General features: G+C 46.0%; 5 protein-coding genes across 36 annotated transcripts in view; 2 read left to right on the forward strand and 3 right to left on the reverse strand.

The window, feature by feature from the left end:
- Positions 1–974: 974 nt before the first annotated feature.
- Positions 975–2,530, reverse strand: FAM180B (family with sequence similarity 180 member B; the record flags this gene model as incomplete). Its single annotated transcript, XM_081063371.1, has 3 exons — positions 975–1,349; positions 1,549–1,619; positions 2,446–2,530. The coding sequence occupies 3 exons, from the start codon at positions 2,528–2,530 to the stop codon at positions 975–977; spliced, it is 531 nt and encodes a 176-aa protein (XP_080919497.1).
- Positions 2,531–3,659: 1,129 nt separating this feature from the next.
- Positions 3,660–8,557, reverse strand: NDUFS3 (NADH:ubiquinone oxidoreductase core subunit S3). Its single transcript, XM_081062595.1, has 7 exons — positions 8,431–8,557; positions 8,257–8,319; positions 6,826–6,923; positions 6,473–6,622; positions 5,443–5,568; positions 5,189–5,308; positions 3,660–3,904 (listed from the first exon to the last, which is right to left on the reverse strand). The coding sequence occupies exons 1-7, from the start codon at positions 8,498–8,500 to the stop codon at positions 3,737–3,739; spliced, it is 795 nt and encodes a 264-aa protein (XP_080918721.1). The 5' UTR covers positions 8,501–8,557; the 3' UTR covers positions 3,660–3,736.
- Positions 8,558–8,603: 46 nt separating this feature from the next.
- KBTBD4 (kelch repeat and BTB domain containing 4) lies at positions 8,604–13,109 on the forward strand. Of its 3 annotated transcripts, none has more exons than XM_081062591.1 (4): positions 8,604–8,666; positions 9,613–10,230; positions 10,895–11,001; positions 11,467–13,109. In XM_081062591.1, exons 1-4 carry the CDS (start codon positions 8,648–8,650, stop codon positions 12,325–12,327), a joined length of 1,605 nt encoding a protein of 534 aa, XP_080918717.1. In that variant the 5' UTR covers positions 8,604–8,647; the 3' UTR covers positions 12,328–13,109. The 3 variants fall into 3 exon arrangements, with proteins under 3 accessions (XP_080918717.1, XP_080918718.1, XP_080918719.1); XM_081062592.1 differs by having other exon boundaries at positions 8,636–8,771; XM_081062593.1 differs by lacking the exon at positions 8,604–8,666 and adding an exon at positions 8,726–8,771 and having other exon boundaries at positions 9,617–10,230.
- A 357-nt stretch (positions 13,110–13,466) lies between these two features.
- On the reverse strand, positions 13,467–17,698 carry PTPMT1 (protein tyrosine phosphatase mitochondrial 1). Its single transcript, XM_081062594.1, has 4 exons — positions 17,076–17,698; positions 16,894–16,974; positions 15,094–15,285; positions 13,467–13,801 (listed from the first exon to the last, which is right to left on the reverse strand). Exons 1-4 carry the CDS (start codon positions 17,469–17,471, stop codon positions 13,667–13,669), a joined length of 804 nt encoding a protein of 267 aa, XP_080918720.1. The 5' UTR covers positions 17,472–17,698; the 3' UTR covers positions 13,467–13,666.
- A 9,599-nt stretch (positions 17,699–27,297) lies between these two features.
- The window catches only part of CELF1 (CUGBP Elav-like family member 1), a 66,515-nt gene continuing 66,294 nt past the window's right edge, over positions 27,298–27,518 (forward strand). For 12 of the 30 annotated variants that reach the window (XM_081064841.1, XM_081064808.1, XM_081064830.1 and 9 more), the window contains exon 1: positions 27,327–27,478. The gene's annotated coding sequence lies outside the window, so the exon portion shown is untranslated. Of the gene's footprint in view, positions 27,479–27,518 lie in introns of all 30 variants that reach the window. The other 18 variants (XM_081064811.1, XM_081064818.1, XM_081064829.1 and 15 more) reach the window with 10 other exon arrangements.

Below are 27,518 nucleotides of genomic sequence, written 5' to 3' on the forward strand. Positions count from 1 at the left end.
CGCGTCCCTCTCGGCAGCCCCTCAGTCTAACTCCTCCCCCATTGACCTCCAGCGGCGTCCTTAGGGCCCTTTGATGGCCGGGTCCTTTTTGGGACCAAAGGCAACAACACCCTGCTGCCTCCCTGGGGGTATGGATTCCAGGAGACCGCACATTCCTCCTTCCAGTAGGGTGTGTGGACGGGGTGAGCCATTGATACTTGGTTGCCGCTCTTTCAGGATGGGGAGGGTGATTTGCTCGGGACGGTTAGACGTGGGAACGTACCGGCTCCAGGAGGCCAGAACAGAGCGTTTTATAGGATGAGCTGCACAGGATCAGGGCTATTCCGCCAGCTCAGCTTGTCTCTCTGTCTGTCCCCTCCCAGCCTCACCTTCCTCTGAAGCGTTCATCTCATGAGCCTTGTTGAGATAGACCAAAAACATACCTCCGACCCCTCGCCCCCCCAAAAAAAAGTGTATTCCTCCACCTGTTTTCCTTCGCTCCTCCAACAGACCAAACTAAATTTGTCCAGTCCATTCTCCCAGTCCACATGGGGAACTTGGAGGTTCAGGGACCCCAGAGCAGTGGTTGGGTTTAAAAGGAGTTACCTAAATTAGGACTGGGTGCTGACCACTTAGTTCCCGTTAGATTCTCCCATGGACTGCCGGGGAGGAATTGGAGGGTCTGACCTGGCCTTACTTGGGGGCAGCTTCCCTTAAAGCATCTCTTATACACACTGACCGCAAAACACACACAACTCTGCCTTTGGCTGTGAGCCTTCTGTCTGGGACCTAGAGCCGGAGATCTTAGCCTCTCAGAGCCCAGGGAAGAAGATGGGGGAGGGATAAATGGGTCTGGGTTACAAGCCAAGCCCAGAGACTTGAACACAGAGGGAAGAACTAGGTACCAGATGGAAGCTCCTGCCCAGGATGGGTCTGGCGTGGAGGTGGTGGGGCTAGGAGGTGAAAGGGGAGGGTCAGGGGAAGGCGTCAAGGATCTAGAGCCAGGGTCCTAGAGAAGGGGGCTGGCCCTGGGGGCAGAAGCCCTTGCACAGGTCCCAGAGTGTTTCCTGTGCCAGGAGGGCAAAGACCTGGGCCCAGCGACCCCTCTCCTCAGCCTCGCTAGCCTTGTGCAGCCGGTAGACACAGGATAGGCCTGTGAGGAGCAGATGTTCAAAGTCCCAAGGGCCAAGAGGAGGCCCCTTCCGCAGGTCCTGGAACTGCTGCAGCTGCTGCTCAGCACCCTCCAAGTCACTGGGCACGTGGTGCTGCAGGAGGAGCCTGAGTCGGTGGCCTGGACGTGTGGATGCCAGTTCCTCATCCTGGATGTGCAGCTGTCCCATGACATCCAGCTCCAGCCCAGCCCAGAGTAGCTGCAAGGGGAGCCATGTAAGCGGTGGGCTGGGGTCCCGGGGACAGGGAGCAAGAGTGGGCTGGGGAGGCATAAGCAGGCAGTAGGGCCCATGCTGGGTGCCCCCCCCAGCAGGCCCAGCTTGAGACATCCCCCTCCCAAGCCTGAGCTGAGGGACCTCTGGACGCTCCCACCCTCATGTCCCAAGCTGGAGCAAAGACCTCAAACATCACTTCTGGGGCCTCTGGCTCCTGCAGGCCACCTCTCAGGCTGGTGCTGTCCATGGCCTGCCCTGGGGCAGCAGGGAGAAGTCAGGCCCCTGCCAAGCTCCACCCTGAACACCCCAGCCTCCCAGAAGTGCCCCTCAGCTGCCTAGTAAGGGTGCCTAGAGATTCTAGCTGCAAAAGAGCAAGAATGCCATCCCATGTCCCCCTCCCCCTACACATACATGCACATTGACATTCACCCTCCCAGGCATTGGTCTTGTGATCCCAAAATCATCATCTTAAACCCAGATGCCACCTTGGGAAACGTCCAGGACTCCTTGAACTTCTGCAGTTCCCTTGGCCAAGAGCTGCTAGGCCAATGGTCACAAGACACTTCACTCCCCACTTTCCCTCTATATAATCATCTGGGGACAGTGTAACCTAAAACACTGCCAATGACCCTCCCCAGAGGTTGAGGTTCTTCCCCTTTGGGAAGAACCCACTCCTTAACTGCTCCTCAGTAGTTTGGTATGCAAGGCAGGAGGCCAGGCAAGGCCGGAGGTCTCTCGCAGCTGCCTTCATCTCACCCCACCGTGCTGCCTGGTCCTTGGAATGATTGTTCCAAGCCCACGGCAGGTCAAGAGGTGCTGCTTTGTGCGTCAACCAGAATAGGCTCAGGCCCAGTTCTGTCCAGGGCCATCAGTGAGGGCACCTAGAGCTACCTCCCTTTGCTTCACCTGGACCTTTCCGGTTGTAGGGGTCGGGCCCACACATTAGCTCTAGCACAGGTCAGCCCGGTACCGACCATGCCCAGTTCTAGGGCCTGCTAGGCTCAGATAGAACCAACTGTAACTACTATCAGCTGGCAGCTTTCTTTGGCTTCCATCCACCCCACCCTGAAGCCCTGGTTACCTGCATGGTGCTTGTTTGTAGTCAACCCCAGGAGGAGGCAAGTGGCTACCATTAGCCAAGCCAGGAACTGCCTTTTCCCTGCCATGCCGGTCCTCTGGTCCTGCATCCGCCTGCCACATACCGTGGCTCCAACTTTCCACGGCAGGCTGCTCAGGCGTTCCCTGCATTGCGTGTCTGACTTCAGTGCTAAACAGGGAGGGGCTAGCTCTGGCTTCGCAGGGGCTCTTTCCATTCTGTAGAAATGTGGAATCTGGTTGTTGGCATAGGCACCTAGCCTGTTGTCCTCAGCCTGTTGTCCAGATGGGCGGATGCTTAGTTAATAGAAACAAGGTGTTTGGTAACAAACAGTTCTAGCTTGGCCCTCCCAGGAGGTAGGCAAGCGCCCAGTTAACACTACCTTACTATTTGTCCTCACACCCAAAATATCTTACAGCTGAGCCCAACTCCTCACACCCAGTCCAGCCCAGCCTCCAGGGAGCCCCTCAGCAGACAAGAGCATCAGCTGCAAAGCCTGGTCTGGGCTGGCGGGCTGGACCCATGGACAGGCAGAGCCAAGCACTTCCACCTCAGGCACATAGTCACTGGCTGAGCAGACCCCAGACCAGCTGGGTTAGAGTCCTACACCCTGGAAGACAGATCTGCAGCTTCGCTCAGACCCTGGGACATCCTGGGCTGGCTTACAACCTTCTTGGCTCAGGCCAGAGGCCAGGAGGTTTCCATTAGCCCAAGTGTGATGGCTCATCAGGTTGCAAGGAGCAGGATGCAGGGTTCAAGACTCAAAAATGAGCTGTGGCTCTTCCTGGCTCTGGCTATTGGCTCATGGAACCCTGTAGCTATCTGGATGGGATGAGGGTGGGTGGATGGGATGAGGGTGGGTGGGGGTTTCCCTGCTTCCACCCAGGCCCCTGGTCCCATCAGCTACCACCAGATAAGGGGCTTTCTCCAGCAGTTTTTGGGACCCCCTCCAGGTCTCAGGAGAGGCCGTGCCACACCCACCCTGAGTCCTGTGGACGGGAATTTCAATTTCAGCTCCAGAATCCCTCTCTCAGAAGAAATACATCCAGGCTTATAGGTCACCATGTCTCCAACTGCACTATTTAGTCCCATTAAAACAGACTCCGATTTGGTAGAGTCCCTCTACAGGAGCAGGGAAAAACCCCTGCTGCACCTCCCCTCTCCTGAGTCAAAGCTTCATGATAAGCACACAGCAAGCGGTGAGTCTAGGATTTTATTTACAGGACACTCAATTATAGATAAGGCGCTTTCTAGGATCCACATGCCTTCCCTGGAGCTACTTGGTTTCAGGTTGCTTGTCTCCGGCTTCAAGCTTGAGACTCTCGGGGGGCTGGCGATAGGCAGGGAAAGCCTCCCATGGGCTATTGAGGTCAAACTTGCGGAACTCTTGGGCCAACTCCACCGGCTCGGCCACCACCCGCTTCACCTCATCGTCATAGCGTAACTGCAGAAGAGAAATATTTGGGCACTGAGGAAGGCCTTGTTACAGTAAGCAGCCTACTTTCCCAAGGCCAGGGGTGACTTCCCCAGCCCATTTGCTGCTCTGTTCTTGACTCTTGTCCCGGCCCGTCACCAAGTCTCCATCCACGTCTTGTTACCTATCAAGTCACATCCCAACCACAGTCCCAAATGGCCTCTATCTCATGCCCTGCCATCACCCGGTCAGGCTCTCCTGCCCACTGTCCCCACAGCATGAGCTCTGAACTCCTTTTCCAGCATAACTGACCTTGCTCACCCATCCACACACTCATAAGGTAATGGTAAGCATTTGGCCAGGTCTAGGGAGCAAGTCAGTGGCCGAAAAAGAGTAACCCTAAACTGGAAAGCACTCAAGTTCAGGCCCTATGGCCTTGGCATTACCGCTGTCAAGATGCAAGGCAGGAAATTTGGAAGACAATAAATTTGGCATGGCTTTTCTTGTTACTGAAGGAGCAGCTGGATAAGGTAAGAACAAACAGGTGCTGGGGTGAAGGGGCAAACCAGATTGGGGGACAGTAGTGATGACTGAAAGGAAGAAGAGGGGCAAGTAGCCCTGACCAGAAGTAGCTTGAGAAGGAAATGGAACCAGGCAAAATACTAAGAAAACAGGAGCATTTGGGTACTAAAGAGAAGGGCTGGATTGCCACTATCTCAACATTTATAAAAAATTACTTTGCTATAAAATCACCTGTGTGTATGTATACAATAGATCCTCCTGCTCATAAACAACCTGCAGCACATGGTTGGTAAAGTAAAGCACTGAAATTCTTTATAAGGCCCTTATAGTCATGTTACTGCTTCTGCCCCTGGCCATTCTCAAGGGCTGAACATTTAGTGTCTTCCTTTCAGTTCCCTTCTCAGAGATCCAGGGCAGAGTAAAGTGATACTCCACTTTCAGTGGGGACAAACTAAGTGTCCTCAGGCTGCCCTGGTCATTAAAATGACCACTACAATAATGGCTAACATCAATTGAGCATTGGTAATACAGCAGGCTTTATACATAAATCATTTAGCTTACCGCAAATCTTACTAGTTTAGTAATATTATTGTTCCCATTTTGCAGATGATAAAACTGTGTCGTAGAGAAATTAATTTGCCCCACATTATAAAAGTGGAACCAGGAATTGAATCTGGAGCCGATGCTCTTAAACTACCACAATCCACAAACTATATTTCCTGCCATGTTGAGGATTCCCCTGGTTCCCTGCCACCCTCTCTGAGGCTGCTGCCCCACTTCCAAGGCTCCTACCTCAACGTAGCCAGACAGAGGGAAGTCTTTCCGGAAAGGATGTCCCTCAAAGCCATAGTCTGTCAGGATCCTTCTTAGGTCAGGGTGGTTAGCAAAGAAGACGCCAAACATGTCCCATATCTAGAAAAGAGAGGCCCTCAGGCAACCAGTGCATCACGGTCAAACACGGGTGAAGGGCTATGCTGCATCCAGTAGTTTCAACCAATTCTGCAACGCTGGCCCAGAGGCAGGATCCGACATGCGCAGTAACTCACCTCCCTCTCATACCAGTTGGCCGCCTTGTACACAGAGACAGTGGACTCAATGGGTGTCAGCTCATCAGTATAGGTCTTCACACGGATCCGGGAGTTGAAGCGGAGAGACAGCAGGTTATAAACAATCTAAGGAGAACAGAGGGAGCTAGAGAACCAAGATGGCCACAGGCTGAAGGGTCTGAGGTGGGAGTCCAAGTGGGAACATCACTGATGAGGATACAGGGTGGGTTGGATTCCACCCTGTGAACCTGCCTTCTGTCCTGAAGCTCAAAACCTCAAGACCCTCCTATGCTTCCAAAGGCCGAGGTCCCACTGTAGCACACGTCAGCATGCTCATTTTTGTTCACACTATTCCCTTTGTCTGGGATGTCTCCCAACCGCATCTCCCCGAACCCCAATCCTCACTGGACTAATTCCTGCTCTCCTGTCATCGAGATTCAGCACAAACGTTCTCTCTCTCTTCAAAGAAGCCTCCCAGACAGGGCTAAGTGGCCCTCCTGCATTCTTATACCGTATCTCTTAACATGCCTCGCGTTAGATGTTATTACAGTCAGCTGTTTATGTGTCCTTCCCCTCACTAGAGTGTGGGGGACTTCTGGAGGGCCTGTACTTCTGGAGGTGTTATTTCTCTGTCAACCCCAGGATCTGGCAAACAGGATATGATCAGTAAATATCACCAGTTGAATGTATTGAGAACTGACTGTGTGCTAGCAATCTACCAGGGCTGTCTCATTTAATCCTCACAACCACCCTAGGAAATGGGGACAATTTTATATGTACTCTGCACATAAGAAAACTGTAACTCAGAAAGATTAAACAAAATGTTGGAAGTCACACAGTCTATGAGTGGCAGAGCCAGGATTCAAACTTGAGGTCTGCCTGATTCTGAGGCGGCAGTTTAACTGCTATGTTGAACTGTCTGACCCAAACTGAAACTAAGAAGGCTATGATTCCCATTGGTAGCTCACCCTAAAACTATTCTGTCCTCTTTCTTTCCTTCCCAAACCATTTTTCAAATCTCCTTACTGACCTCAAAACGGTTCTGCCGGGTGGGGATGTCCACTGCCGTCAAGTCAGCCAAGGATTTGAACTGTGCATTGGTGTGATCCCTGAGAAAAGTCAGCACTGGGATGACTCCATCAGGATGGATACAGAGCTCTAACTCATTGAAGCAGGACACCTGCAGACATGCAAGAGGGCAGACACAACATAGAGCTACTGAGGGAACAGCTAACTGCAGCTGATTCTCCTGGTTTAAGGCAGAGAAGGAAGCCCAGTTGGGATGGAGGAATCGTGGTTACTTTGATACCGGGAAGCCCACTTCCACATGGCCTGAGAATATGGTTTTCTTGTCCCAGACCAAACAACAGTAGTGAATGTTACCTGAACTTGTTGGATATACTTGGGCAGGATTTCAGCCACATACTCTCCAAAAGCTGAGAGCTGCTTGTGGGCCACATCATTCCGTGGTCTGACAGTGGCTGGAAGGAGAAGGCGTATTTAACAAAGAAATGGCAAAGGCGGCAGCCAGCCCTGCAGCCAGTCTCCTGGGCTTGTAAGGGATACCGTCTCCCAGCAGGGCTCTCTGTAGAATCTTGAGAAAGGTGAGGGTGGAGGGTTCTTCTTCCAGGGAACAGGAAATGATGAAAACTTAAGGGAAAGGCCACATACACAGTATACAAAGACTCACATTACTGCAGCTGGGGTGTCTGCCTCTTCTCAGAACTACTCCATAGTCCTTCCTTCACACTACCTGCATTTCTGCTAAAGGAGCATGTGTCTCAGCTCTCTTACCAGGAGTTAAGAGTGGGGATCAGAACTTTTGCTTCTGTGTATCTCCTTGGCACCTGGCTCATAGCAGCTTCTCAAGTGAACAACTTCAAGGCTTAAGAGCCCTCACCGGTTATCTAGTTGAAACTCCCCCCACCCCCCGCATAGATGAGGAAATTGAGGACTGAGGGAGAAACGCCAGGTCTCCTGACTCCCAGTCAGCTTATGTGGACTGTAAAATCTCTCTATACACTCATTCATGCAACCATCAATCACTGCGCACCCACACATCATAGACTATAGGACAAGGTGTCCAAACTGCGGCCCGCAGGCCAACTGCTGCCACCATCCATTGTTAATTGGCCCGCAGCAAACTCCAAAAATATGTTTAGTTTACTTAAAGAAACCAGGTGGGGCAATACACACTTCACCTCGAGTGAGTGGCCCGGCTGTTGGTGTATTTTACCGCCTATGGCCCTTGGTGAAAAACGCTGAAAAACGTTTGGACATCCCTGCTCTAGGATAATGGAAGCCAGCAGGCCTGGCCTGTCGTTCACTGGTGCTGTGACCCTGGGCAAGTTACTTCTGTGCGCTGTTTCCCCATCGACTGCATGAAGAGCATACTACTACCTACCTCAGGACTGTTGTGAGGATTAAATAAGATCATTCACTAAAACACTTCGCAAGGTGCCCGGCACACAATAAGCACTCCATTATGTAAGCTACCATTGCAACGGGCTTTACCTTGGGCTCTGAGTCCCGAAGGTTCTATTTCCAGTTCTCACACAGCTGACAGTTTAAACAGAGTAAAAGGGAATCACGGAAATGGACAAAGGGGCAGTCAGTGCCCAAGAGAGGCCTAGGGCACAGGGAGGCCCGGTTCTGCCTGCAGAGTGGGGACCACCGCAGTCCGATCCCCAAGGACGAGCAGTGATGTGCCAGGTCACAGGGAAGGGCGTCCCAGAACAAGGACAAACATCTGACACAAGAAGTGAAGGGGCCCCGCCTGTAGTCCCGAGAAGGGCCAGGCCCGCACATACTCACGGCGCGTGTCGGCCGCAGCGCTTTCCCTCCTCACCGGCAGCAGCACCGAGGGTCGCCTGGCCACTGCACGGGGAGATAAAAGGCACAGGAGCGCAAGGTGAGTCCTGAGGGGCTCCCTGCGATGGCCGCGCCGCTGCTCTTGTCCCGGGCCTCATCCGGCTGTCCCCTGCTCACCCCTGGGCAGCGCCACGGCCCACACAAGCCCCCGCCACCAGCCCCTCGCCGATGCCGCCGCCGCCGCCATGTTTCTCAGACGCAGATCAAGTAGCGGAGGTACGACCCACAGGATACGGAGCCCCAAGGGCACGGACGGGAAGCGGAAGTGTGCATTACACCTTCTTCCGGACAAACGGGGGGCCGTAGGCAGAGGTTCCGGATTCCGGGCTTCGGAATGAAAGGAGGGAACGCAGGTGAGAAAACGAGGCAAGCAGGTAGGGAAACAGTGAGGTGAACGTGGCCCTAGCTTGGTATGTCAGAAGCTGGAGGGAAAGCGAGGACCCTAAAGAACTAGACCGGTGAGAAGAGGGGAAGGGGCGGGGATTCTGGTTCCACATTCCATACCCCTCCCCGCTCCCTAAACTAAGCTTTTGACGAGGGCTGGCGGGCATGGTGAATGGGGGGGAAGAGGAACGGTTTCCCTGGCGACCGTTTCCCAGGTGACTCCAGGTGGAGAGGCGACACTGCACGTGGCAATGGGCTTCCCTGTGTCCCGGTCTAGGGACCGCTGGGCTCTGTCTCGAGTTCTGGGATGGAGCCTTGGGGAGTCATTAGGTCAAGCGGGGAAGGGAGGGAGAGCTCAGAAAAGAGCAAATGTGGGGCTGACATGTCCCAGCCAAGCCTCATATTGGAATCTGGACTCCACGCGCACGCGGAGGGGCGGGGCAGGGGGTTAGGATAGAGGGACGGGGGGCTGTCCCAAAACAAGGTCTTGGGGGTCTTTTTTTGTCTGGTTCTGCTCTCCAGAGCCTCACTACTTTTATACCCAATAGTTATTTGATTTGTAAGGTTTATTGCCAGGGTTTTAAGATCACAGGCTTCCTCCAGCTCCTCACTTTCATGTGTTGACCTAAATAGCAAGTCTTTTGTTACATCATGGAAAGGAGTATTCAGTGTTTTCTTGTTAACACCCGGAGTAGGAAATTTTATCGATTTTATTATGGATGGGGTACCATTGCAGAAGGATGAACCCAACTGTGGTTGAAGGAGAGCATCAGAGATGTTATCAGCAGGGCCAGGACTAAGGTCCATCCCGGCCCACTTTGCTCTCACTGTTCCTTCTGCCCTGAATTGGACGGTTTGATTAATAGGTTGTGGTTATGGATTCCCCCAGTTACTGAGTATGGTGTTGCTTTGCAGACAGCTGGCAGAGAGAGAAGTTGGCCACCATGGAATCACCAGAGGAGCCTGGAGCATCCATGGATGAGAACTACTTTGTGAACTACACTTTCAAAGATCGTTCACACTCAGGCCGTGTGGCTCAGGGCATCATGAAACTGTGTCTGGAGGAAGAGCTCTTTGCTGATGTGACCATTTCAGTGGAAGGCCGGGAGTTTCAGCTCCACCGGCTGGTCCTCTCAGCTCAGAGCTGCTTCTTCAGGTCCATGTTCGCTTCCAACCTGAAGGAGGCCCACAACCGGGTGATTGTGCTGCAGGATGTCAGTGAGTCTGTTTTCCAGCTCCTGGTTGATTATATCTACCATGGGACTGTGAAACTTCGAGCTGATGAACTGCAGGAAATTTATGAGGTGTCAGACATGTATCAGCTGACATCTCTCTTTGAGGAATGTTCAAGGTTTTTGGCCCGCACAGTGCAGGTGGGCAACTGCCTTCAGGTGATGTGGCTGGCAGACCGGCACAGTGATCCTGAGCTCTACACTGCTGCCAAGCACTGTGCCAAGGCCCACCTGGCCCAGCTGCAGAGCACAGAGGAATTTCTCCACTTGCCCCACCATCTACTCACTGATATCATCTCAGGTAAGTTGAGGGAGTGGCCATATCATACCCAGCTACTTGGGTATGATGTTCAGCAGATGTTCTGGTTCACGAGAAAGGAACCCTCAGGCTATTATTATTGGTAGGAATTTAAATACCTTGTGAGAGAAATTAAATTGAGATTTAGTGTAGCTGGTTTCAGAGACAGAGTCCCTTACTGAGGAAGAAGCCAAGAAAATAAAAGCAGTACTTATCCACAAACAAAAGGTAGTGAGGAACTATTTGTATTTATACTCTAATCTCTCTTGTGCATAAGTTCTCATCCTTCCTGCATTTTGCACGTAACTGTGGGACTCGTTACCTAAGTAAATTATTGATGGATGAGCCAAGATACCTAAAAAAAAAAAATTAAGTGATGGGCCAACTTTAGGTAACAATCCTGGCCCTGCAAGTGGGGTATAATCATAATTTAGGTGTGAAGCTCTGCAGCTTAATAGATTGCTTCTATGACAGGTGGGAGTGTATCAAGCCATGCATTTTGATTAAAAGAAACAAGGCAACTTCAGGTTAATTCCTCATACACATACACATACGTACAAGGTGGTAGTCTAATAAAGTGGTTCACATCTTTAAAGCCTCTGGCTCTAAATTTCGCTTTAAGATTGTCAGATTGTCATTGACCATGACTTTCCTCTGGCTCTCACAGATGGAGTTCCATGTTCCCAGAACCCAACAGAGGCAATAGAGGCCTGGATCAATTTTAATAAAGAGGAAAGAGAGGCTTTTGCAGAGTCACTCAGGACTAGCTTGAAGGTAAGGCAGATTTCTTTAGGGTTGGGAGACAATAATAGCCATGCATCATAGCCATCAGTTGGCCTGGCCTCTTTGATGGCTGGTGAATAAGGTCTCTGGCTTGAAGTTGATAACAGCTGAGGAGGAGGATACATGTGTGAGCCCGAAAGCCACCAGCCTCTGAGCTCCAAAGCTCCTTGAGATAACTACTTTCATCATTGCATTAACAATCCCGAGCATCCTTTGTCTGAAGCACCAACTCATGATAGTTTTTAAAAAGCTGAAAGGATGAGTGCAACAGATTCTCTGCCCCAGCTTAAAATGCCTGAAAGAAAGCGATTGGAGGAGAGACAGGATGACACACAGAAACTAGAGGGGAATACGTTAGAACAAGATACAGGTGTGTAGTCCAGGACCTTAAGGATATGTGTCTAGGCTGAGCTTTAGCCTAGAACCGATAGATATCATTTTTAATTTTGCCAATAGGAAATTGGGGAGAATGTGCACATTTATCTGATCGGGAAAGAGTCATCTCGTACCCACTCGTTGGCTGTGTCCTTGCACTGTGCAGAAGACGACTCTATCAGTGTAAGTGGCCAAAACAGCTTATGCCACCAGATCACTGCAGCCTGCAAGCATGGTGGAGACTTGTACGTGGTGGGAGGGTCCATCCCACGGCGCATGTGGAAGTGCAACAATGCCACCGTGGACTGGGAGTGGTGTGCGCCCTTGCCCCGGGACCGGCTCCAGCACACCCTGGTGTCTGTGCCCGGGAAAGATGCCATATATTCACTGGGTGGCAAGACACTGCAAGATTCCCTCTCCAATGCAGTTATCTATTACCGGGTAGGTGATAATGTCTGGACAGAGACAACGCAGCTAGAGGTGGCTGTGTCGGGGGCTGCTGGAGCCAACCTCAACGGGATCATCTACTTACTAGGAGGGGAGGAAAGTGACCTGGACTTCTTTACCAAACCTTCCCGGCTCATCCAGTGCTTTGATACAGACACAGACAAGTGCTACGTGAAGCCCTATGTACTACCCTTCGCAGGCCACATGCACGCAGCTGTGCACAAGGATCTGGTGTTCATCGTGGCTGAAGGGGACTCCCTGGTGTGCTATAATCCCCTGCTAGACAGCTTCACCCGGCTTTGCCTTCCTGAGGCCTGGAGCTCTGCCCCATCCCTCTGGAAGATCGCCAGTTGTAACGGGAGTATTTATGTTTTTCGGGACCGATATAAAAAGGGGGATGCCAACACCTACAAGCTTGACCCTGCCACTTCCGCTGTAACTGTCACCAGAGGCATTAAGGTGCTTCTCACCAACTTGCAGTTTGTGTTGGCCTAAGGCTGTGTGGGGGCGGAGGGGTGGTGGAAAGCAGCTGACTTTTGTTCTCCCCTTTTCCAGCTCCTACCCCTCCAAACTTGAAGTCCCCAAAGTCCCAGTTCAGAGTACTATGTTGTTTTTCGGCACATGTTCAAAAGGCAGCACTCAGCCCTTCTCTGAACCCATAGGGGTGGCCCATTTGGGGCTTTTGAGATTGCTGCTGCTGCTGCTGCTGCTCAACTGGCTGCTTGAACCGAGAAAAGGCCAGCCTGTTCTCTGCCGTCTCCTGGTAATCCTGTGCCTCACTTCAGACTGCTTAGGGGCTGTAGAGCAAGCCCCTTTTCAGATATTAGGCACAGCCTCCCCTCTTTACCTGATCAATGTTAAATCAAAGCACCTCTGACCCCTAGACAGAAGGAAAGATGCCCAGTCTCCCTTTTTTTCTGTAGCCTGCAAAGTGGCTACCTGGTCATTTTTCTACAAAAATTTAGGTGTTCAAGAGTTTTCCTTCACGCTTTGGTTGGGAGAATGGGCTAAGCCGAAGGTGTCCTTCACCAGTAAGAGTCAACTCCAGAATTCGGACGTTCAGTCTACTGTTTTCTCATCTGTCTGTCAGGAAATGTATACTCGGGTTTGATTTTTGGCTTATTCTAAAGGATAAACCAGAATAAAAGAAGAAGGGATTATTTGATTAATTGCAGAAACATTTTTCAAACTCAAATATATAAGGTCTCTACTCCTTCAGAAGTTCTAAGCCAAGTCAAAAGCTAGGAACTGTTCATACAAATAAAAGTTTTTGAAGCAATATGTGTGTCTGTTTTGAATTCTGAAGGGCTGACATCCTAAGGGAGATGAATCACATGGCCAACATATTTCAAGTCCACTACAATACTGATTGAATCCCATACTTCCTTTTCTACACCCAGGATCACTGCTCCAAAAGTGAGGGGCCAATGAACTGAGCTTCTGACAGTGGCAAAGAGCCAGAGCTGAGTATTTCTCCTCTTGTCCTAGTGTTAAATGCCTTTGAGTTATGGTGCTAAATATCATTAGGTACAACATTAGAGGCGCAATAGATTTCTTTGTCCCTATTTAAAAAAATAAGACAACCTCATCTCTATCCCCCATTCCAGTACCCTGTGAATAGAAGCCATGCTAAATCTTTCTAGCTATACCACAATGTTATTTCAGGAAAATGAAATGACAAAAGAGAGCAAAATTATCCATTCCTTAGCACATTTCTCTTAGGGCAAGTCTGGGCTTAAGCCCCTTGGTCCTGTTTAACTTTGTTATTCTATAGCCAGCGGGGTGGTCGAGTTCTTTCTAGTCCACATACTTCATGTCTGCGATGTGTGACGTCTCATTCCTGCGCTGCCCCTGCAGTCATCTCCTTGTGGAACTCTTTGAGGATTTCCAGCTGGCCAGGTCTGATGTGGATGTGTGACCGGATCTTGGTGAGGGCTCTTACAGCCTCCTCTGGACTCCAGTTGTATACCTGAAATACAGGGTTGGGGAATTAGAAAGAAGCAGGTGTAAGTCTATCCTTGACAGGTGCTAAAGGGCTCTCCGAATGGCATTTTTTTAAAAAAATTCCATTTTGAGGGGAGATGAAAACCATGCTCGATATATTATAAATAGGGGCGCACTTTAACCCCCTCAGTTAACCAGTCCCAAATTATTATGCCACAGGCTGGAGGGACAAGTCAGTCTTTCAACCTAATTCTTGCTCTGCCAAACCCTGGAAAAAGAAGGTTGAACATATGAAGCTTAGGTCCTAAATTCAAGCCTGCCTAGGCCTACTAGATGTCCTCAATGAACTGGGTGGACAGTTGGTTTCAAGTTTCCTGGAAAGAGTAGATGTTTCTATGCATCTTGTCACCACGGCTAGAAAAACAGCGCTTTTTAAATTTGACTAAGAGGGTTATCTTTGTGTCCTAAGGATACTTAATGGTTTAGAACTCAACAGAACCAGGACAATATAGATTTTCAGCTGCTGGTTCAATTCTCACTCAGCCCAAAATATCCTCCTGAGACCCTGTTACCGGCAAACATTCCTAAATGACCAAAGCTTTAGTATTGTTAAATCATATACTCACCAGTCACAGTAACATAAACAAGGACAGGCTGGTTATTTTTACACTTTTTTCTTTAAACTATCCACATGAGTTAGTAAATGCTCTGCAGGGGCCAATAGGTAACAAAAACGAATACAACAAGGGGCTATGTACCAAAGAATGATGGACTAGAGTATTGCTTCCAAATATTTTTAAAAGTATCCCACCTGCTGACCATAATAACAAATTGACAGGCAAAATTCCATTGGGTCCTGTTTCTAGAAACTAATGTCCAGAACTCTACTCTAAAAAATACTTGAAATCTGAGTACTATAGAGCTGTAAGTGACCAGCACTATTTACAGTAGTAGATTTCCTGACATGCTATTTATAACGTATTTCTGGCCTATTGCTGGTGTTAACATCCTTTGCAACTCCATTTTTTGAGTGTTTGTTGTAGGTCAGTGCTTGACATACTTGTTCATTCAAGCGTCATAACAAATGTAGTTTGAGAAAACAGCATCAGAGAGGGTAAGCCACCTTTGCCTAAGTCGCATAGCTGGCAGGTGGCAAAGGCACAGATCAGCCTATCTCCAATGCTCAGATGCTTTCCACCTCCCAGCTGCCTAAGACTGGAAACATGGCTCCTTCCAGCAAGGCCCGCCAGTAGACCATGCTACTGAAGTTTTGGAAATCTGCTGTAAATGGGACCAGTCCAGAAAGACCTTTCCTACCTGAATCAGATATGCTGCCACCATAGTGGCACTTCTGGAGCGCCCAGCCTTACAATGCACGTAGACACTCTGGCCCAGCGACTGGTACTTCACAGCAAACTGGACTCCTTTCCGGAGGTTAGCCAAGGTTGGGATTCCAGTCATGTCTACTGTGCTGAGTCGCAGCTGCTCAACTCCTACCCTCCTCCACTCCTGGAACCAGGTTCATCGCCATAAAGAAAAGAATGAAAAAAGCCTGACGTTAGTGGTATGAAGATGGGCTCCCAAGAGGCAGCAAAGCAACAAAGAAGCTTCAGTGCTTTCCACAATGTAAATATATTGTTTACTGTTTTCTAAACAAACTTTTTACAGAAATCTTTTTTTTTCCCAAGGAGGGCACAGCTCACAGTGGCCCACGCAAGGATCGAACTGGCAACCCTGGTGTCACCAGCACCACACTCCAACCAACTGACCTAACCGGCCACCCTGAGAAATCTTTTTAAAATGGCTGACCTATATGGTTGGTCTTTCATCAAACAATAGCTGTGCTGCTTAGTTAGAATTATGTCCAAGATTTAAAGTGTCCTTACAGGGCCCTTTGGTATTTGAGTTTTTAGCTGGAAAATATTAGCTGTATAAAATTCACCTGCAAAAGCTGTACAACTGTTCTTTGCATAACTGGTGCCTAGGGTTTCCAGGGAGGAATTCCCGCCCGTTCTCAGGAATTTTTTTCGCTTTCCCGTACCCTAATCCCGAGATATAAACTGTTTTCTGTTCTCCACGATGAATCATTTCCACAGTGACGGCCGATACTACCAACCACCTGGGTTCAAGGAGCCGATTTTCCCAACCAACTTTTCTTGGGATTCGGGAACGGGAAAGCAAGAAAAATTCCTGAGAATGGGCGGGGAAACCCTATGTATGCCATCGCTGATCAATGTATTTTAAATGTGAGTCACAAATGTTTTATAAGATTTCAAAAAATCTATAGGTTGTAATAACAGCATATTCATCCAGCTGTATCAGTAGATTAAACCAGAAATACAATTGTATAGTGCTAATAGATGTCAAACACTCTCTCAAATAAAGAGAGGGCAACATTTTTATGTAAAGATAGGGCGATGTCTAATAACCATTGTGGAGAGTTCCACAAGCAGGCATTCACATTTCATGAGAGTCATGTTTTAGGCGTGAACTTCGTTATGACAGTACTTTGGAATTCCACTATATCTCTAACATATGAATGAAAATTCCCTCAAATCAGAGCCAAATGAACCCTATGCAGTTTTTCAATGGGTGGTTTTATGATAAATTTACTCTCTGAGGGGTAGGGATGAGGGAGTAGCTTTTCTTTTCAGAGTTTATAGGGCCTTCATGTTGAATGTCTAGGGCAGTGCCTTACTCCGTGCTAACAGATCCACACTTAGTGATCAGTGTGTGTGGAACGAATGAAATGAGCAAGTCAGAAAAATTGCCTTTCAGTGTTGGTTACTGATTTGAGTTACCGGTATTAAGCATACATTTGCACACAAAGAAGTAATCAGACTTTGTCAACACTACTTTTAAATGCATTTCACAACAGAGTTTTATTTCACAATTCGTTTCTATCTCCAGCCGCAGCCATTTAGGCTTAGAGTACCAGACCCTCCTCCTGGGGAGGCAAAAAAGCCTGGGACACCAGTCTCTGGGGCACGGTCGTGTGCAGCGCCTCTCCCACAACCTCCTCCCGCTCGCTCAGGCCCCAGGTGGTGGGCGAGGCTGGCGGCGCCCCGGCCCCCGCTCCCCGCTCCCCGCTCCCCGCTCCGGGCCAGGGCCCCTCACCTTCGAAGAGTTGCACAGGAACCTGGTCTCGTACTCTTCGTTCATGGTGATCACCCCCCGCACGTTCTCGTCCTGTACCAGCTGCCGAGGTAAAGAGGGGGCTCAGAACCGGCCTCCGAGGCCCGGGCCGCACTCGCCCAGCTCCCGGGACCGGCGCGGGGCGGCCTCCCGGCCCGGCTCACCCGGCGCGTCATGTTCCGCAGCGGCAGCGCGCCCAGCAGCACCGTGCGGTCGATGCGGTGGTACCAGTCGCGGCGCGCCCGGCCCGGCACCTTCCCACGGAACACTGTGTACAGCAGCGTCGGGTAGAAGAGAACCCGGGCCAGGCCGGCCTCCAGCAACGCGCCGGCCGACATCCCGCCCCACGGGGCCTGGCGCAGCAGCGACCCGTCCACCGCCGGGCTCGCGGTCGGCGGCCGCGAGGAGAGCCAGGAGGGCGACGAGGGCTGGGGCTGCGAGTCGTCCGCCGCCTCCCGCGAAGGCCACGCGGCCGGCGCAGGCCCCTCGGGCGCCGAGATCTCGGGCCTGGCCCCCGCGGTCTCCGCGGTAGTGGCTGGGGAGCCTGGGACCTCCTGCATGGTAATGGAGGAGGGGCCGCCGGCCTCGGGGGAGGGACCGGGGATTCCTGGGAGGGAAACGAGAACCTCGGCCGACGGAGAGCGCGTCCCGGGCCCGCGGCCTGTGGTTCTACCGCGTGTGAAACTGTGTCCCCTGCCTGTGGCCGGCGACCCCCTTCCCTCGGGAGGGGGCTGTGACTCCAGGTGAGGGCGATCTGATCCCTGCGTCTGGAACTGTGACCCGGGCGGAGGGAAGCGGGGTTCTGGCCCATGGCCAGTGGGGCCTGTGACACTCCCCAACCCGGGCCAGAGGGAGGGGGCTATGGCCCTTGGTGAAGGTGTGACCCCACCAGAAAAGGACACCAGACCGGGAAGAGACGCTGTGGTTGAGGTAACCCTAAAGGGGTGAGTGGAAGGGGCTTTGAGCTTTTAAGCAAAGGGGTGCCTTGTTGGAGAGGGCCTGATCCTGGACAAACAGGGATCCTGGGTTGATATGGCCCTTCCCGCACTCCCCTTCGCATCCCACCTAAAGTCATGACTCCCTCCTCCTGACCAAGCCACAATATATACATATATTATGAACCACAATATATACATATATATATATTATATATAATATATTGGAGATATGAAAATACAATCCCAATATATACATATATATAATATAATATATTGGAGATATGAAAATACAATCTCCAATATATTATGAAAATACAATAATATAAGAAAATATGATAAGCTTAAATATAAAACCCACAACCTACAAAGAGGTTGAGGAATGGTTGTAATGCTGCTTATTTACATTTAAATAGTTGTCAGAAATATGCTTTTAAAACAGGTGTATTTTCTCCTTATAAAAGTAATACGTAATCCTACAACCTCAAATACAGTACATTTATTTTTTCCTCCAATTTTATTTTCTATGTGTACCATTAAAAGTTTTTTATAAGAGCTTTATTGAGACATAATTCACATACTATACAATTCACCCATTTAAGGTGTTCAGTTCAATGGTTTTTAGTATATTCACAGAATTGTGCAGTCATGACCACAATCAATTTTAGAACATTTTCATCATCCCCAAAAGAAACCCCATATCCATTAGTACTCCCCACGTACCCCCAACCCACCAGCCCTAGGCAACCACTAATTTATTTTCTCTTTCTATAGATTTGCCTAGTCTGGACATTTCAAATAAATGGAATCATACAATATGTGTCATTGGTGTCTGGCTTCCTTCACTTAGCATAATGTTTTCAAGGTACATCCATGTTGTAACATATATCAGCACTGTATTTCTTTTTGTTGTCAAATAATATTCCATTGTATGGGTACACCATATTTTGTTTCCCCATTTATCAGTTGATAGACATTTGTGTTTTTTTCACTTTTTGGCTATTTTGAATAATGCTGTTGTAAACATTCATAGATGTTTTTGTGTGGACGTATGTTTTTATTTCTCTTGGATTTCTACCTAAAAGTGCAATTATTGGGTCATACCGTGTTTCCCCAAATATAAAGCCTAGCTGGACAATCAGTTCTAATGTGTCTTTTGAAGCAAAAATTAATATGACCCAATATTAATATTATATTAATTATGTTATACCCAGTCTTATAATAAAATAAGACTGGGTCTTATATTAATTTTTGTTCCAAAAGATGCATTAGAGCTGATTGTCCAGCTAGATCTTATTTTGGGGGGAAACATGGTATGATAAACACTATGGTCTATGTGTACTATTTTTTTAAAAATCGTGATCAAATTTTGTATCGTGACTTTTTTCACTAAATGTATTATATCCACTTTCCATATTATTACATTGTCTTTATCATTTATAATGAACCTAATTACTACACCATAATATGATCATTCACCTATTATTAGACAGGCTATTTCCAAATTTTTGTTTCCAAATATCTCCAGTATAACATTTTTTTCTATATTGTAAACATTTAGAATTACTACATTAGGGTAAGTTCCTAAAAGTGGAATTACTGTGTCAAAGAATCATTTACAACTTGCTTTATATAAAGTATATAACCTGAAAATCCTTACCCCCAAACTCACGTCAGAAATACAGATTTTTATACATATATGTTTCCAACATTTCCTGATGAATATTTTCATAAGATAAAAAAACGAATAAATTGAACAAGGTAAACCCATATAACCACCATCTAAATTCTACAATTAACATTTTATTGTTTCTTTTATCATATATTCACCCATTAATCCATCCTATTTTTGATACATTTAAAATATAAAACAAATCATAAAAATGGACTCATCGTATTATTTACTGTTCTGTAACCTGCTTTTTTCACTCAACAATATTTGTAAATATTATGCCATGTCAATATGGAGAGATGTACATTTACTTTATCTTTTTCAAAGAGTTATGCAGTATTCCAATGAATTTCCATTCAATTCAAAATATTGAGTGGCCTGTGTTATGGCTGCTGCTAGCAGGTTGTGAAAGCACGAGGCAGTCTACAGAAGGAAGATTTATTAAAAAGGAGGGTCAGCTGGGCAGAGTCTGCTGGAGACTACTGCTTCACGTCTTTGTTTCACCTGAAGTTTTCTATTTTCTAACTAGGATGTAAATTGCTTCAGCCTGTAGTGGAATTTTCTATTCGCCTTTGTCCGTTGGGGTGGGAGAAGGCGCAGTTTTAACTGGTTATCACAACCTTTGCCTGTTATGTAGATTTAAGTTGGAGCCAGGAGTGTATCCCATACAGATACAAAACCTCTCCCAAGTCACGAGGCCTGCACTGGGCCAAAGTAAACAGAACCATTGAAACTGCATAGTAAATGTATAGTAAACGGAGTCATTAAGGTTTGATGGGAGGGAAGGATGGCAAAGAAAAGAAAGAAAACTGTCAAAAAGTCCCAAGCTAAATTACAGTTATTAAATTGAATTATACCAGAGGTCCAAATCTCAAAATAGAAGATTTAGTGCCACCATTACAATCCCCCCATGTTATGAGCCTATATATTCCAGTTATTCCGGCACTTGGGATACATCAGTGAATAACATCAGTGAGCATTGCTGCTCTCTTGCCTTTTCTGTATGAGTTGTATTTCAGAATAACCAAATATCCCTAGTTGGTAAGGGAAAGTTCTGTACAGCAGACTTCCTGTAAATAAATGTGGAAGGAATAATACAATTAGAAACTCAGTATTTTGCCTTTCAGCTAATAAATGTGGAAGGAATGATAAAATTAGAAACTCAGTATTTTGCAATCCCTAGTGAAATTATTGATTCAGTTAATAGTCATCAATGAATAAAAGCATGAGATGAAATGCTGATAGGAAACTTTCCCATGGAGGAATCAGGCTGAAGCCACCTGAACCACTGATTAATTTTCATGTTCCTAAAGGCAAGACAACATGACATCATAGGCTTCCGGATGTGAGTGATACAGTGCGATGCTCTTAGCACCAGCCTCAAAAAAAGTTGAACCTGAATTTAACCAGGCCTCAAGAACCAACTTGCATTTACAGGAAATATAGACGATAGAAGGATAAGTTAAATGTCATCATGGGAGCAAGAGACAAATCCAGAATGTAGGGCATTCTGCAGAAATGGAGGGAGGAGGGCTCAGCACAGGGACAAAGGCAGCTGTCCCTCCAGTACTTGCCCTGAAGCCACACAACTCATTCTCTCCCTGTATGTCTCTGGAGCGTTCTGAGTCACTGTCCCTTCTCCGGAGCCCAGGGTGTTGTGCTTTTTACAAACTGAAAGCAAGACCCTCCACCAGCAAAAAGATTACAAATCACTTTGTCACAATACTCATTTTATTGCAGTGGTCTGGAACCAAAATTACAATATCTGTGACACAATATGCTGAAAGTGGCAGTATCACAATATGGATTTCCCTGCCATCCTGGGTAACTTCTTAAAAAGAAGCCACACGAGACAGCTACCCTATTACAAAGAACTATATTGACTGTCACATGAAAAATAAATAATTTTTACTTTGTTTTAAGCCACTCAAAATAAAAGAGAGCATTTAGCCTGTTGGTTTCATGAAAGTTTGAGGTTTATCCGAAAATAATGCTAGAAGGGGGCAAAAAATTGGGGACATAAGCAGTATAAAGTAATTATGACAGACAATGAAATTTAAGTTGGATAAGAACAGGTGGTATTGATAGATAGTTAGAAAGTGATACTATCAATATATTTTCGACATTGATGGGTAAAAGGATTGTGAGGGTATTTGAACAAGTGAGGATAGGAGTATGGAATGCTGTTTTAAAGTATATGGTATCAGGAGTTGGGATGTTCATTTGGTTCTGATCTCAAGATCTAGGACGTGATCATAAAAGTGAATGACTGAGGAGATACAAAGGAAAAATAAAATCACCAACTAAGAGGGGATCAACAAACTGAGAGGCCAAAGATTTGTGGAGAACCATTTGAAAGACATTCAATTCATCCATTCTAACATTTAAAATATTCTAATTTTATTAGTTAATGAAGCCAGAATAGCAGAAAACTCGTATGGGAACTCTCTGAATACTTTTCTCTTTACATTTTACAGATTCACTTTTGGTGAGGCAAAGGGAGTGTTTCATATAATAAAAACGTGGGTATTGGTGTCAGACTGTCCAGCTTCTGACACTAGCTGAGTGGCACTTGGCAATTGGCTTATTCTTGAAAACTTTTTTTTCTTATGTAAAAGGAATTTTGATGATTAATTAAAGACTGATTTTGAAAAAAAATTGAGAATTTTGTAACTTGCTTTTTGACATGTAACCATGTATTTTGAAAATCTTTCCATGTCAGTCAGTATGTGTGTGTACATATATTATAAATAATATATATTTTTTTATAAAACATTTTTTCCAAGTAGCTTCTGATATTCAGAAATTTAAGTGTACCATCATTTCTTTAACCATTTCCGTATCAATGGATGGGGAACCCAGCTGCATATGCTCCTTTTTTTTTTTTTTTTTTTTTTTTTTTAGCCAATAGCAAATATATTGAGTTCCATGAGGTCAGAGCCCTGTCTCTCTTATTCATGCCTGTGACCCTACCGTGTAGCCCAGTGTCTGACATAGTTAGCATTCAATTAATACCAGTTGGCTGAATCAAAGAATGCTGTCAAAAAAGGCCTTGTGTATGCTTCTCCCACTTCTTGTGTTTCTGAAAGAAACATTTCTAGATACAATTGCTATATTAAAGAATATGTTCACATTTTTAAAAGGTCATGGAGAACTTTTCATAGTTTTGGTGAGTATAATTGACATATATTACACATTTAAAGTATACACTTTAATACACTTTGACATATGTATATACCGCACTTGCAAAAACATCACTGCAATGAAGATAATGGAACGTATCCATCACCCCAAAAAGTTTTCTCATGCCCCTTTGTAACCCCTTCTTCCCACACTTCTTTATTCCCATATCCCATTCCCTGGGAGCCACTGATCCACTACAGATTGATTAGCATTTTCCAGAATTTTATATAAAAGCTGTGAATATTTTTAATTTTAATGACTATTGTCAAATTTTCCTCCACTATGGCTATGTCTGTATACATTGAGAGTGCCTATTTCTCACAACTTTATCAACCTTTAAAATTTATTTCTATCCCAAACTCACAGTAAACAAATAAATTTACATTGTTTTAATTTGTATATCTTTATTTGTGAGCTGAGATTGAACATCTTATGTTTATTGGCCATTCGTATTCTTCTTATGAATTGCATGTTCGTTTTCTTTGTCCATTTCCCTAATGGCTCGCTTATTGTTATTCTTCCTGGCGATAGAAAGTGCACAAATTCTAAGGGTATGACTTGATAACTTTAATTTGTCTATACTCCCATGTGACAACCACCCAGACTAAATATAAAATGTTCTAATTCTCCAGAAAGCTCCCTCATACTCCCTTCAGTCAATCAAAGGTAACCTCTTTTCTGACTTTTCTTATTATTTTTGACTGTTCCCAAACTTTAATTAAATAGACTCATACAATATATGCTCTTTTTTTTCCTGGCTTATTTGGATCAATATTATGTCTGTGCAATTCATCCATAGTGTTATATGCAATAGCGGTTTGTTGCTTCTGATTGCTATATAAGTAGTCCATTGTAAGTATGCTGCATATTTATTTACCTTTCATTTCCAGTTTGGGCTATTATTAAAAAGAGTCCTATAGACCATTGTTTTGGTGGAAATAAGTACAAGTTTCTGTTGGGAGCAGAATTGCTGCATCATAGGACATAAGCCATTTAGCTGTTTGGTTTTAGTGGATATAGTCAGTCTTCCTAAGTGGTTGTATCAATTCTCATTGCTACCAACAATATTTGAAAAGCGCAAAAAAAAAAAAAGTCTTCACTGCAAATATCAGGAGGTAAAAGATGGTCTTTTCAAGTGGTGATGGATCAACTGGATATCCACATGAAAGAAAAAGAAACTTGACCTCTATTTCACACCATATACAAAAATTAGAGATGAATCCTAGATCTAATAGCGAAAGATTAAAGCAGTAAAGGAGAAAATTAAAGGAGAAAATGTTCACAGTCTGGGTAAACAAAGCTTTCTTAAATAGAATACAAATTACCAACCATAAAATAAGGACCAATAAATAGGGCCTTACTAAAATTAAAAACTTTTATTCATTAAGAGAGTAACAGGCAAGTCACAGACTGGGAGAAGATATATAAAATACATATCTCCAACAAGGAACTTGTATTCAAAATATATAAAGAACTTCGACAAATCAGGGACAGAGAGAGAGAGAGAGAGAGAGAGAGAGAGAGAGAGAGACTTGAGTAAGTGATTCACAAAAGAGAATATCCAAATGGTCAGTATTATATATGTAAAGTTTTTCAACATTATTGGCCATTAGGGAAAAAACAATTTAAACCACAATCCAATACCGCTACACCCCTACCAGAATGACTAAAATTAAAAAAGGACTGATAATACCAAATGGTGGTGAGGATGCAGAGCACTGTTAATACTTTAATAAATATTCTTTCTGGGTTTTGGCTCTTTCTCTCAACAAACACTTTCCAATAAAGGTGGAATCATATGTACCTATTAATTTGTTACCTGCTTTATTCATTAAACAGGTATCATATTAACAGTTTCCCACAATTAAATATTTTTCTGCATCATTATTTGAAATTACATATAATATTCTAAGCTATGGATATACTATACTTTATCAATCTCCTTTTGTATCGAATTTTATCCTATTTGAACAAAGTTATGATCCATATACATCAGTACATCTCTGCACTTATCCGTGGTTATTTCTTTAAAATAAGTTCCTAGAAAGGGATATAAAATTTCAGATTCCTCCAGGCAGATTATCTGAATTTTACTCCCACCAGCACTTGAAGAAGGCTTGTTTCTCTGCACCCTTGCTAACACTGGCTATTTTTAAAAACAAATCTTAATCAATTAGGAAGGCAAAAAATGAAACAGGGAGTTTTTCATCTCACATCTGGCTTTTTTTGTATTTGGACTCTTGAGTATTTTTTCTGTGCTGTGAAGTCCTTTGAAGTTATAAGAGCTCATTTATGTTCTTCATGTAATTGTTCTTCCCCCCAGCTTTGGGCTAATGGGCTGTGGCCCCTGGGTAATTAGATGCAAAAGTGAAACAGCTAGGAGTGGCAGTTCCTCTTTGACAATGGGAGCCTGAGGTCAAGGGACAGGTAAAATAGGAAGAAGTTTCTGGGTGCCCTTCAAGAAACATCTGTTGAACCAGATACTGTGAAAAGCACTGGTCCAACATGAGCATAACAAGACAGGTGTGGTCCCTGCTCTCATTTAGCTCATGGATGAAAGTGATCAAAAGGCGCAAACTTCCAGTTGTAAAATAAATAAGTCGGGGGGCTGAAACGCACGACATGACTATACTTAACAGTGCTATATAGTGGTACACTCGAAAGTTAAAAGAGAAGAGATCCTAAGAGCTCTCATCACAAGAAAAAAAACCATATTTTTACTTTTCATATTTTTTTTTGTATCTATGTGATGATGGATGATAACTAAACTTATTGTGGTAATCATTACACAATATATGTAAATCAAATAAAAAATATTTATTGAGCACCTACTGTGGGTCAAGCAGTATTCTAGGCTCTGAGGACATAAAACAGACAAAATCCCCATCCCCATCGAGGTGATCTTCTGGTGGGGGAAGACTACAAATAAAATAAAATATGAAGTACGAAATATACTATGTTAGATAGTGATAAATACTTTAGATAAAAACAAAGCAGGAAAGGGAGGTTAGAAGCATGGATGTATGTGTGTGTAATTTTATTTACTTATAATTAGTTTCAGGTGTACAAAACAACTAGCGATTAGACATTTATATACCTCACAAAGTAATCATCCCAATAAGTCCATTAATGTGTAATTTTAAATAGGATGGTCAGGGAAGGCCCAACTGAGAAGGTGACGTTTAAGACCTGAAAAAGGTAAGGAAGTGAACCGTATGGATATCTGGATGATTCTATCGTCCACAAAAAATGAGACAGATTCTCCACTTAAAAGGTTTCTATAATCTGTGGTAGAAACCACAGATATAAAATTGTGGGAATGTGACAACATTCTATAAGCTACAGGGTCTATAAATATAAGATGTTTTCAGTAAATTACACATAAAACAATTAACAAGATAATATCTTAGCATAATAAATGTAAAATGACAAACTACATAGTATGATTAGGGAATATGATAGTGTTAAATTCAGCGGCTAATTGTTCCGGTCTACAAGGTACCACAAAAACTGGTTAGTTTTTTTTTTTTTTTTTTTTTTTTTTTTTGTACTCCTAAGAGGGAAAAAGTTGCTTCCAGCATATGGGATAACCCTTGAGACTTATGCTTGGGAGTCCACTTATGTGCGTGTGTGTGTGCGCGCGTTTGTGCGTGTTTTGTGGTAAGGTAGGGTATAATCAGTATTGGTGGGTATAAGAATTATTTGCTTTGGGAAGCCAGATGACTTTGCAGGAAAATCATTTGCAAAACCATTAGTTATTTGCATGTTGCTGGGGCCAAAAGGTCCCAGAACTAAGTTTTCTTTTTCTGACTCTATTTCACTGTCCCACGAGGTGTAGAACCTGCCAAACAAAAGACGTTATTAGCCTTTAAAAACGAATAAACTGTTGCACTGTTTGCATTCCACCTAAATCCTGGTTTTTAGCATCCTAACCTGGGCTGTTCAGAATTGTTTTTTTTTTTTTTTCTGGGGAAAGCAGTTTAGGGCTGGGACATCAGTTTCTTAACAGAACCCCCATAAGCTTCGTGGCGCTGGAGGGATTTTTGCAAGGTTGTGCGTTCACACAGCGGATCATCCCGCTAGAAAGCACTCGGCTAATACAGAAAGCTTGCAATACATTCACATTCCACATCTCAGCAAAGGAAAAAGGCCTGGCTCCTGTAGTTCATCTGCTGGGGCAGAAAGGAGAGTATGTCCTGCGGCCGAATACCAAGGCATTCAACCCCACCATTCATTTACCAAGTATTTCATTATGCGCATATTCAGGGCCAAGCAGGGGTCCTCGCCCACCAGGCCACCCAGAGTTCCCGCTGGGTGCGGTACGCAGAGCCGAGAACTTCAGATTCCCAGGCCATGGCGTTCCCACCTTTGCCTCCAGGAAAGCTCAGAGACAAAGAGATGAGCCCCAGCAGCTCCCCGGGTTCCCCCGCAGCCCCGGGGGGCTACCGCGCGGCTGCTTTGCTACTCCCCAGCCCGAGGGGGCGCTGCAGCGCCGGGAGCTCGGCCCGCCCCTGCGCCGCGCTCCGCTCCGCCCGGCGCTGCGGGCGGCACCGCGATGGTACGTTCCCCTTCACCGCCCTACCCCTCCTCCTAGGCCCTCCCCGCCGGTGGTAGGTGCCGGAAGTGCCGCCATTTTGGGGTGTTCTGTTCTGGCGGCAGCGGCAGCGGCGGCGGGACGCGGAGGCTCCCCCGGGACTCGGCCTCAGCAGCGAGGCGGCGGCGGCTGCGGAGGCGCAGGCAGCAGCTGAGGTAGCGGCGGGCTCAGGTGCAGCCGCTGGTGAGTGCGGCGGCCGCGGGATAACGGGCCACGGCTGGGA

The sequence above is a fragment of the Rhinolophus hipposideros genome, assembly GCF_964194185.1.
Source record: "Rhinolophus hipposideros genome assembly, chromosome: 10".
NCBI classification, from domain to species: Eukaryota; Metazoa; Chordata; class Mammalia; order Chiroptera; family Rhinolophidae; genus Rhinolophus; species Rhinolophus hipposideros.